The sequence below is a fragment of the Rhododendron vialii genome, chromosome 2a (assembly GCF_030253575.1).
Source record: "Rhododendron vialii isolate Sample 1 chromosome 2a, ASM3025357v1".
Lineage (NCBI taxonomy): Eukaryota > Viridiplantae > Streptophyta > Magnoliopsida > Ericales > Ericaceae > Rhododendron > Rhododendron vialii.
In genome coordinates this window covers 4,084,210-4,096,712 of record NC_080558.1, presented here as the reverse complement: position 1 = coordinate 4,096,712, position 12,503 = coordinate 4,084,210, and the positions used below count along the sequence as shown (strand labels likewise).

Below are 12,503 nucleotides of genomic sequence, written 5' to 3'. Positions count from 1 at the left end.
ACATGGGCCTTGTCCAACCACCAAACAACCCCTCATTAGTGTAGAAGATAGTGTGCCTCTTTGGAAAGACGTGTATTTGCTCTACGGAATGGCCAAAACCTTACTTGCATCCTACCGAAATGGGTACGAGGGCAGCACACCATGTTTGGGATGGTTTGGGGAATTTATTTGCACGGATTTTATTTGGATGGTCTGAAATAATATTGTGTATTATGTACAGTATTGGTGGGTAAATAAGTGTATAAAAATGATTTAACTGGCAGTCATCTAACTAAAAACGATTATCCTAAAAAATACTCTCTCTGTCCCAAAACAAGTGCCTTTTTTTGACAGTCGTGTCATTTACAAAATTTCTTATATTTTTCAACTTATAATTTTTTCAAGATTTTTAAAACTTTGTATAATTGAGATCTATCAAACAAAATCCATATTGGCTATTGCATGTAAAAATATTGAAAAGATATAGACAATATTTTGAGGCCTCCCAAATAGTGAAACTGGACAATTTGGGATGGAGGGAGTATTAATTAAAAATGATTTATTCAAGCCATATAATCACATACTTAATTTGGAACGGATGGAGTATTAATTTAAAAACAATTTATTCGTGCCATATAATCACATATGAAGCTTATTAACATCCGATCAATCGGATTTTTTTATGAATGATCTATTCACAAAAGTTTTATATAAGCAACGGACAGAATCACCAAAAAAAAATTATTGTCGGCGCAATACCGTATTGCCCTCTGACTTCCTTTATTATCATACATTAACATGGTGTTTTGTGTCATGTGAACTCTACATAGAGCGCTACCGATTGAGGAAAATGAAAAAAGAAAAAAACTCCACATAGAGGGTATTTGAAACCACCCACTTTTCACGTTATAAGTTTTTGTTCTGGTTTGGGAAGATATTATTGAAAATACATGATGGGACATGAACTATACCAAAATTCCACAAATTGACTTTAGACAGGGTGTTTGAGATTCTCATCTAAATTGACAAACTATTATTCTGCAAAATAAATTACGGATATTGTCATCAGAACACTACCACATATGATCATAGAAATCTATATAAAATCACAAAGTAGTTATTGGATCCAAATACTCTACTACTCCCTCCGTCCCTTATTTATAGTCCGGTATTCCATTTTGGACTGTCCCTTAATAAGTGTCCATTTTGTAAAGTTACTAGGTAAAAGTTGGTGAATTGTCTATTTTGTCCCTAAAAGTATATTCCATTTTAAAAAGTAAATGAGTAAAAGTGTAATGATGATGGGTAAGTAGAGAGAGTGGAGGAAAAAATTGATGTGAAAGGTATAATGATGATGTCTTTTTAATAAGTTGGAATTACGAAGCAGGATACTTAAAAAGGGACAGAGGGAGTAATAATTAGAGTAATTATTCAGTGCCAATGGGGCACAACATGTGATGTCCCAAAGTACTTTATCACCGCACATTTAGATAGGACTCATACTCATACACTTAAGAGCATCCTTATTGTAATAAGCAAATATGCGTGGATAAACAAACTTAATTACAATGCTAAAAAAACACTCCACATTGTAATAAGCAAAGTTACAAGTATTTTAGCAAATAACCAAATTCCATGCATTCCATAACCAAACTTAACAACTTTTTACCAATAACCAAACTCAAAACTCAATAACTCAAAAAACACCCCACATTGGAATCATATTATCGAGACGAATAATTTGGTATGGTCTGGTGCGTGATTGAAACTTATTTGCGATTGGACATATATGCATTGTGTATTGTGGGGTTTTTTTTGGTTAGGGATGCAAGAATAACCAATGTGAAGGTAGATGTTGTTAAGTTTGATTATGAACTAAATAGATGATCAAATGCTGACGTGACATATTTTGGTTATTGATTTTGATAGTTCCCATTGCGGATGCTCTAATCGTGAGGTCCACGTAGAGATACGGAAATAAAAGGATCTGAAACACCACGTGACAACACCCCAGAGGCATTGAATAATTTTTTCAACTATTAGACCTATTATTGGATACTCACAGACTAACACGTGAAGTTTTCATGTGATACTCTCTAAATGCCCCAACAAAAATGAATAATATCTCAGCTATGTACAACTTGTGGCTACGTATATCGGTATATAGTAGAAAGTGACAACGCCACGTGTTATCCCGAAAAATTACTCTACCCTACTGGTGATGTTTAACCGAGTTGTGATTATTCATTGCTGGTGAGCCGACTGCACTATATGCATAGCTGCGTGTACGTGTGAATTTTCTATGGAGTACTCCTACATAAGAGAGAGTGCTGGTGGCCCCGCGCAGAAAGCTCTGTGCTTTACGTTTATCGTTTTCCCGTCCGTCTTTCAAAGACTCTTTCTTTTCCTTTATATGCTACTAGTAGTAATTGGCTTCCGGATAACATTGTTTAATAAGGAATCACGGACGTATGTCTCGGTTCCTGCTCCCCTTCTCGGTAGTCACGTGAAATCTGATCTTGCGTTTCACCGAAATCTACTCGTCCACGCGCGTGTTATCAGTTCTACGAAGAAGCAAGAAGAGTTTCAAGAAGTGCTCGTCAGTTGAATTGCTCTCTTCTAGTACCAGTTTTCGTGTTGCTTCTTGTAATTTGGTCAATGGGTATGTGAATCGCTCATGTGAAGGGATTCATGCTTGGTTTCATTGCGGACAGGTTTAAGCTGATCTGGGTTTTAGGTCAGTTTTCTTGATTCATGACTGTGCAGTTTCCAGTTCTGGTTTGAGCTGATTTGGACCTTTTTTGGGTGCTATAGTAGATTTTTCAGGCAGTTTGGCCTAAACCCAGATCCCAAAATCTTGTGTGCCTCATGGGTTTCTTGAATTTGATGCTGTTATGTGGTTAGATTGAATCCATGACCATATGAATTTTGTTGATGTTCGTACACTTAAAAAAAAAACTTGGGGAGAAGTTTATGAGAGCAGTATGAGATAAAAAGGGTTGATACCTAAAAGTTTAAGCCTTTATAATCTTGGTAGTTATAAGAAGAGCCTTTGATTTGAGCCAAAAGATCTGAATTTTCTAGTATGGGTGGTAATTCTAAAACCATAGTGTGGTTCAGGAGGGATCTGAGAGTAGAGGATAATCCTGCTTTAGCTGCTGCTGCTAGGGATGGGTCTGTGTTTCCTGTGTATATATGGTGCCCAAAAGAAGAAGGGCAATTCTACCCCGGTCGAGTTTCGAGGTGGTGGCTTAAGCAATCTCTTGCCTATTTGGAGAAGTCCTTGAGATCTCTTGGAGCTGAACTTGTGCTGATTGAAGCCCAGAGTACTCTTTCTGCTCTTTTGGATTGCGTCGATGCTACCGGGGCGACAAAAGTAGTGTATAACCATCTTTATGGTATGCTTAGTTCCTTTTTTTCTTAATTTCGAATTTCTTCCTTCTATATTGATGTCAGATGCCAAAAAGTCTCATGGATGCGGTTCATTATTTTGTGCTTAAATGATCCTTTTTTGGTAGTCTAGCATCAGGATAGTTTGAGCATTTCTATTGGTACTTAAAATGGATTGTGAATGGTGAAATGTGTATTTCGAAAAAGTTAAAAGCAAGTTATTGAAGGTGGGCTTGTATGGATGAAGGTAGACAGTCTAGAAATAGGAAAATCATGTCATAGGTAAAACATCTTCTGACCTTTTGAATTCGAAACTTCTCCTCTTCGTCATGTAGTCGCTTGATCAGCATTCTGTTTGAAAGTCCTGACTAAATCTGTAAGAGGAAATGGTCATTGACTAAATCTGGAAAAGGAAATGGTCATTGAGATATTAAATCTAAGCAATACAATAACACCCTTGAGTCTTGGAAATTGAACTACCCATAATCTTGCTGTGATAATTTTTCTTGTTTTCCCAAGTAGTTGAAACTCAAGCAGCCATAGCGAGTGACTCAGTTGCTGCACTGATAAGACATTCAACTTCTGGCTGATTTAATTAATTAGAGGACTTCTTTACATGTTATGATTTCTCCTGATTTCCAGATCCTGTTTCACTTGTTCGTGATCACAAAATCAAACAAACGCTGGTTGAACTTGGCATATCTGTGCAGAGCTACAATGGTGATTTGTTGTACGAACCATGGGAAATATATGATGATGAAGGCAATGCTTTTACGACCTTTGATGCATATTGGAACAAGTGCCTGGAAATGCAACTGGAACCAGTTTCACATCTTCCTCCATGGCAGTTAGTGCCAGCTGCAGGTAGGTTGTGGCTGTATTTACTGTGTAAAATGAAAATGCACTGAGGGCCTTTTGTGTGCCCGGATTTCAGCATTAGGGGTGGATTATAAATCCTTCGTTGAAACTTTTGCTGTCTGGATTTAATTTCTATCGGATATGAAATCCCAAAAGGATAGTGGATGTAGAATACGATCAGAATGTGATATTAGTCTGTAGTGTTAATTTGATTTGTACGTTGCCTACATTATATAAAAGGATTCATAATAATTTCTAAGCAGTAAAGAACAAGTTAGGCAGATGCAATATTTGGAAAATTTGCTGTTGGTGTTGCAAGGGATTTGTACTAAAAAAAGTAGAACTTCTACAGAGGAGACGATTTGAAAAAGAAAACATACTACTTAAACTTTGTTTGTTGTTTCCCGTATGTTATTACAGGAGCAGTTCAAAATTGTTCAATTGAGGATTTAGGTCTTGAAAAAGAATCAGAAAAATCAAGTAATGCTTTGTTAGGAAGAGGATGGTCTCCAGGTTGGAGCAATGCTGACAAGGCTCTAAGTGAATTTGTTGAACATCATTTGCTTGACTACTCCAAAGATAGGCTAAAGGTTTGGGGAAGCTCCACCTCACTTTTATCTCCTTATCTTCATTTTGGGGAATTAAGTGTGAGGAAAGTTTTCCATTGCGTGCGACTGAAGCAGATACTCTGGTTGAGAGAAGAGAATACTGCTGGAAAAGAAAGTGCGGTTCTTTTCCTTAGGTCCATTGGGCTTAGAGAATATTCTCGGTACATTTGTTTCAACTTTCCATTTACTCATGAAAGATCGTTGTTAAGTAGCCTGAAACATTTCCCTTGGCGTGCGGACCATGCCCTTTTCAAGATTTGGAGACAGGGTCGGACTGGTTACCCTTTGGTTGATGCGGGAATGAGAGAACTTTGGGCAACCGGGTGGATTCACAATAAGATAAGAGTGACTGTTTCGAGTTTCTGTGTTAAGTTTCTACTTCTTCCGTGGCAATGGGGAATGAAGTACTTCTGGGACACGCTTTTGGACGCAGATTTGGAAAGTGATATTCTTGGCTGGCAATACATCTCAGGGAGTTTGCCAGATGGGCATGAGCTGGAGTGTTTAGATAGCCCACAGGTATGTTAAGATCCATTGTCTTTCGAGGCATTTTCAAGTCTTATTTCATGATGAATCAAGATGCCGTGTATTCCAAACTTAAAAGTTAAAACTCGCAAGATCTTATAGACAGGACATTAATTGTTGGCAACAAATTTTGCAGTTATAGCATAGTTGGAAAACTGATAAACTATCCACATAATATTTTGGGGGGGGACTATTTTGTACCTTTTTTTGGCTTCCAGAAATCTTGTGAATGCTTCCTCAAGGCCATCAATAGAAAAAGGATAGCTTCCTATTTACGGGTCATTTTATTTTATTAGTTCATTTTTGGTGAAAGGACATCATGAGGTATTGGACACTATGGTCTTAGCCATGTCTAGGTTCCTTTTAAATTAAAATGAATGATATAACTTATAAGGATATATTAATGACCACAAGAAAATTCGTGATATTTCTATTCAACTTCACAGCTTTGTTGAGATTCTCATGTTCACTTTCCAAAAGGCTGGTTAAACGTAATTCTTTTGCCAACACAATGACCAAGATGTAATGAACTACAGATTAACGATGATTGATGGTGATTACGATCAAATAGTGATGAGGAAAACAAGTTGTAGATTCTCGCTATGGTTGGCTCCCTAATTGTAATTTTTTTTTTTTTTTGAAACTTTTGGGTTAGGTTCAAGGCTTTAATTGTGATCAAGAGGGAGAATACGTGAGGCACTGGTTGCCTGAGCTAGCAAGAGTTCCAAACGAGTGGATCCATCATCCTTGGGATGCACCCCTTACCGTTCTTAAATCAGCTGGGGTTGAACTAGGATTAAACTATCCAAACCCTATTGTGGATATAGAATCAGCAAGAGATCGGTTGACTGACGCTATCAGCATCATGCGGGAAATTGAACTGGCCTCTCGGGTGAAGAACTCAAATGGGACAAACGAAGAAGTTGTTGATAACGCTGACAGTATGGAAGCTTTGGATATTCCAAAGGTGGTTTTGAAGGGAAGAACTTTTTGCCCCACGAGTTCATCTAATGATCAGAAGGTGCCCTCAGTGCAAAATTTGAAGAATGAATTGCTCAATAGAAAGAGACCAAAGTACAATGACGACGAAATAGTATTACAAAATGAGTTGCCAAATTGCGAGGATATGGTGGGAAAATCAATTTTGGATGATGACTTGAGCTCTACAGCTGAGTCCTCTTCGGCTAAGAAGCAGGCAACTACCAGCATAAATTCGTTCTCTGTACCATCTTCTTCCGCATCACCAAAAGGCACCATGGAACAGAGTTCAAGCAAATATGGTGAGTTTCTTTTTTTTTTTTATCGAAAATATGCTTGAGTTATCTACCATCCTTTTGAAATTGAAAACCTGCATGTTCTTGTGATATTGATTTTCTTTTAGCATATGCTCTAAATACTACGATCTTATTGGTTTCCTGGCTACTGTGCATAATGAACCCATTCATTCCTTGTAAAAAGTAGTGAAAATGGAAAACAGGAAAGCAGAAAGAAAGGAAAAAGTTGGCAGAAAATCGAAGTTAACAAATGATGCAATCTTTTGTTTTCAAATTATTTATAAGGTGCTTTGAATTAAAAGGTGCCTAGGGGATGATATCATATATGGCAAGCATATATTATGGAGCAGAAAAAACGTCTACACATAAATTTCCCTCTCAGTACAGGAAGTTGTTGATGCTAGGATTGAACTTTGTTCATGTGCACGCAAGTATGTCGAATTGCCTTGGCAATATCAGTCAAATGGTTGATGTTAAATGTTTTTATAAACCTGTACTGAACAACAAAAGTTATGCATGTTGATAGTTTTACAATGTTTATCCCGTTAAGGAAGGTTTGGAATTGGTCAGTTGGGCTGTTCAGCTTTGTTTGGTAAGTAGCCGAGTTGTGTTTTTCCCTTGAGAGGGATAGACGTTGGGGGAGGGTGGGGTTGGCCTGCCATTAGGTGAGTAAGACGCTCAACCACATAGAAAAGAAAAATCCTCCGTATCCAAAAGTTTTTCCCTTGTCCATATCCTGCAAACGAAGAACTTCTTTTATCAATTGCCTGCTAATGAACTAAACAGTTCTCTTTTCCAAGATTCCAAAGGCCCTAGAAGAAATATATACTCTCCAAATAATTGAAGCCCTCCACAATGGTTAAAGCAGTTGACCCTATCTTCATGACAAGAATGGATATGCAAGGAAGTATACTTTTAGCTGGAAAAAATTTACTGTGTAAAAGATTAATAAACATCTTTAACAAGATAGGTGTGGGAGCTAGGCATCTTTAATTGGTATAGCCAGGGGGGTTTAGCTTTGCCATGACGTAATGTGGGGCAGTTGTTTTGAAGGAGTGGTTTTCCCACCTCTTTCAGGTAGCCGTTGTGTTGATACAAAAGGCTTCTCCTACATGGGTTGGTGTGTCATCCTCAGATGGAGTGGTTTTGAGCGCATTTTGCATTTGGGATTTGTAGTGATGGGAGTTAGTAATTGGTGCAACAGATGATTTTATGAGTCTTCAAAGCTCTGTTGAGGTTCATGGGGAGATCGAGTATGTTTGCATGGTGTCCAAGAATGGCCAATCTCCGTTAGATTGTTCAAAAGGAGCTCACTCGATTGGGGGAATTCTCTTTTTCCTCAAAAAGTTCTATGTTGTGGATGAAAGTTCGTTACATGATAGCATTCTTTGTGTAGGTGGCAACCCAGTCTGAACAAGAGGCCATCACTAGAAACAATCCTTCATGAAAGAGGGTGGAGGAGAATGTTTGCCGCCTCCTTCGGTTCCCTTCAGGTTTTGACCAGAAAAAGTGCCATGGTTTCTAATGTTATTCTTGGTTACCAGTTTTAGGCTTTTAGCCAAATAAGGAAAGTTCATCCAGACCACGACCATGCGTTAATTCATTTTTTGGAATTGGCCTATGAACCGAATCTCATTTGTCCATCCACAAGGATGTTAGAACATTGAGAAAACAAGTAAATGACTCGAGTTTACACCTCGAAGAAACCTTATTGTTTTCTATCCATCCGGAATGATCTATAGTTCACGTATGTACCCATATGCAAATGAATGGTTAACAAGGCTACTTCTGAAAAATGAGTGTGGTATACTTTACACACTGGACTCTCTTTTATGATGTTGAAGAACAAAACATTATATATATATATATATATATATATATATATATATATATATATATGCGACGATTGTCTCTTATCTTTTTTCTTTCTTTCTTATCCTTCAGTTTCTTTTTTCCTTTTCCATTAATGTTTTTCGACTTCGTTGCAGGAGATTAGGAGGTTGATGTCTCCTCATTCCATAACTACTTGTTCATAAAGAAAGAGAGGATCGTTCAGTAGCAAAAATGCAGCTGAGAGTATTGTATATACTTTGTATGATTAGAATGTGCTTAGCTGACAGTATTGTGCTTTTGTATGACTAGAATATTGTGTTGTGCTATAATTACTTGTCAATGAAAATGTTTTGTTTTGCAAGGATTTGATTATATCACAGGGGACTTTGATTCGTAACATTCAACTTCCATGCAAAATACGGAACGTAGAACCTAATGCTTTTCTTGTCCATGCCTTGCGGATCAAGGTTTTGAATCCCGTACGTACTGGTACTAACCGACTCTGGTATCTTACACAACTAATTTTGCTCCGGCTCGAATACCGTTTAGTAATGGCCGATACCAAGTGATACCACTCATACAGGACTATTTTTAAGTTTATTTTTCTCTTTCAGTACCGGGCAATACCAGAGGGTATTGGTTAAATTTATTTTTCTTATGTTACTCATGGATATGCTATATGTTTGGTTTCGTTTCGTTTTGTAGTGTGCTTTACATAGCGTACAAATTTCCACTCTAGAAGTGCTTTATATAGAGTCTAAAGTTCCACTCTTTGAATACGGATAAATAAATCCTACTTTAGTTTTTATTTTGTGGAAAACAAAAATTGAATATGCTATCAAGATAATACTCCCTCCGTCTCTTTTTAAGTGTTCCGCTTCGTAACTCCAACTTATTAAACCTTTCACATTATTTTTTACCTCCACTTTTTCTCTTTACCCTTTATAAAGACATCATCATTACATTTTTACCCGCTAAATTTTTTAAAATGGAATCTACTTTTAGGGGCAAAATGAAAAATTCACAAACTTTTACCGATAAACTTTACAAAATGGACACTTATTGAGGGACAGTATAAAATAAAATACTGAACTCTAAAAAAGGGACAGAGGGAGTATTGTAAAACAACTTTATTGCTTTCTTTAGATCTGAAAATCCTAAAACATGGCATTACTACCAGTATTACCTTTGATGGGTCACTAGAAAGTTGGTATTACCTTTAAAACGCAATTCATGGATCACTAGTAAGTCGGTATTACCTTTAAAACGCAATTCTTGATAGTGGCGGAGGCAATAAGGACCCAGTAGGGGCCAGTGACCCCACTGGAATCTCAGTTTGGTTTTTTGCTTCTAGTTTGGTTTATATAAGTAAATTTTATATGAATTTTTCTCAAATTCTCGACACAACGTACTCCATTAAGATTTATAACTTCCTAATACCACATGTTCACAACTGTTTTTTTATTTTATTTTTGGGATTGGATGTTCATAACTGTTGGCTCACATCCATTCCTGGCAACGCCATTGATTCCGGATGCAATTGCACCCAAGCATGCACATGAGCTTATACATATATACATCGGAGGCTCGAAACACTGGTTCGTTTTAAAGTTGTGTTTCTAGACTTTTTGTAATAAACATGTGTTCAAAATTACATGTTCAGAAACTGCAGCGACGGTGTTAAACTTGGATTCGAATTCCTCACTTCTCTATTATAAAACACAATGGTGTGGGGACAATTGTTGCAATGGTTGAAATTGAATTGATCTAATGGTTGGGGTGAAATTTCCCTTTTATTAAATTGTCCAGCCTCTTTCGTTTAATTACATAATTGCCACCGATCAAAATTACACAGAGTTCTCCTTCTCTCTCTCTCTGACCCCACACAAACACTACCTCACCCAGACCATCTCTCATATTCTCATGCGCCCTTTTCTCATTCACTGTCCTCCACCACTCACGACGGCACTGACCCGCCTTTCAAGCTTTTGCTCATGGTTTGAATCTAGCGGAAGGGTACAAATCAATTCCAATCGGGATGGGTAGTGCCGTAGGCACGGGCAAGCGCTAGTATACATATGAAACAGAAATCTTCATTTCGTGATTGGTAATAATTGGGAAACAATCCTATTAAATTTAAGATAATGAAGAGAGGGGTTTTCAAACTTCAACGCATAGTCAATCTATGAAGCGTTTGATTTTGAATTTTTCTAACGAGAGTTTCCACTTTGTAGTCGAAAAAGATTGGTTGGATTTGATTCCGTAAGTTTAATAGTTTAGTAAAAACTCAAAGTAAAACCGCGGCCTATCTCTCTCTCTCTCTCTCTCCTCTTCTCTCTCAATCCTAGCCACCACAACTCCTCTTCTTCCTTCTTCCCCCCGTGAGTTTCATACCCGTGTGTGGCGGCGGGAGGGAGAAGCCATAGTACTACCGACTTCCTTTCTTTGTTTTTTTTTCCTTCCGTCTTTCCGGATCAACGACTTGTCGTCTGATCTATGAGAGTTTTGTCTCTCGTTCAACGAGAGTTATTAGTTTCGTCTTTGGATGAATTTTGTCTACAGATCGGGTTCTCTCAATCGAGGTTGCTTCACAATGATATATGTGCTTTAGCACTCTATCGATACACGATGTCTTTGGCGAGACAACCCATGGAGGCTTGACAGATCTATATTTCTTGGGAGTTTATTGGTGCGTTCATACTTCATACTTGGGTGGAGTGCATCTAATCGTCTGGGTATTTTGTGTCTTTTGTCCTTAATTTTGCATTTTTTCTCGTTTGAGACTCCTAATTAGATGTTAAGCAGTTTAAAAGTATCGTTGTGTCAGGCCATATCTGGCCGGGTTAGGATGAAAGATATCAATTGCGCGCCTTGTGATTTACTTATTTTGTATTTGTTAGACGATTAGTTTGGTTTTGTCCAAGTTCTTTATAATGATCCTCGTTTTGTAAGTGCCGTTGGGCGTTTATCAATACAATCTTTTCACTTTTGAAAAAAAAAAAAAGAAGTTAAAAGTTTAGTAGAAATAGTTACTTTTTTTTTAATGATAACTTAGGGCAGTTGGAGTAGCTTTTGTACACCTCAATTAATCTTGGCAAATAGGGATAGTATTTGTTCATTTCACTTTTCAAAGAGCAAAACACAATGTAATATTTGAAATTTAGATTATGTGAATACGTAGCATAACATCTTAATTTTCCTAATTTGTATGTTAGCAATACAATCCCAAGTCAATGATAATTTCCCCCTAATTTGTATGTTAGCAGTACAATCCCAAGTCAATGATAATTTCCCCTAGTGAGTAAATGAAGGGGTACATGTTTTTTATAGGACTAGAGTCAAAATTATAAAACTATTATACTTTCGGAGTGGAATCGGGGCGATTCAAATAAATAAAAAAAAATTTAAAACTTTATACTCAGATCCAACCCAACCTCCAAAAAATTTGGAAACCGCCTGCGCGACCAATGTCACGATCAACAAGCATGGACCCAATTAAAATCGGTATAAAAATACATACAGATATGGTGATGTATGATTTAATTGTGACATATTATGGTGAGTACTTTAATGTATGATGATGAAATTGGGTTTTTGTACTGTAGAATAGTTTGAGAAGTTAAAGGAGAGTATAGACAAAATGGGCACAATTGTGCATAAACGATCGGTTGGCTTCACTTCGACGTTCTGCAAAAATAATTCAAGTCGTTCATTAGGTGATAACAAAAATTTCAAGTGCCCCACGAAAAATTAACTTAACCGAATAAATTGAAGTGCTTGATCCTAAGGGCCTGTTTGGAACATAGGGAAAAGAAATGGAAAAAAAAAACCAAAAAAACAAAAGAAAGGAAAGGAAAGTGATTCTTTGCTTTTGTTATTTTTCTTCTTGTTTCCTTTCAAACCAAACAAGAGATAATTATTTCCTTTTTTTTTTTTCTTCCTTTTTCATAGGTAACAAACAAATTCTAAATTCTGATCGAAAAGTTAGAGTATTGAATCAAGCACTTTAAGTTGATTTTCTAAAATTATAAGTGAA

The 12,503-nt window shown here is 37.0% G+C and overlaps 1 protein-coding gene across 2 annotated transcripts; it reads left to right on the top strand.

The window, feature by feature from the left end:
- Positions 1 to 2,287: 2,287 nt before the first annotated feature.
- LOC131315510 (cryptochrome-1) lies at positions 2,288 to 8,828 on the top strand. Of its 2 annotated transcripts, none has more exons than XM_058344611.1 (5): positions 2,288 to 3,377; positions 4,012 to 4,233; positions 4,648 to 5,354; positions 6,016 to 6,640; positions 8,623 to 8,828. In XM_058344611.1, exons 1-5 carry the CDS (start codon positions 3,065 to 3,067, stop codon positions 8,628 to 8,630), a joined length of 1,875 nt encoding a protein of 624 aa, XP_058200594.1. In that variant the 5' UTR covers positions 2,288 to 3,064; the 3' UTR covers positions 8,631 to 8,828. The 2 variants fall into 2 exon arrangements, with proteins under 2 accessions (XP_058200594.1, XP_058200593.1); XM_058344610.1 differs by having other exon boundaries at positions 2,339 to 2,716; positions 2,797 to 3,377; positions 6,016 to 8,828.
- Positions 8,829 to 12,503: the final 3,675 nt, after the last annotated feature.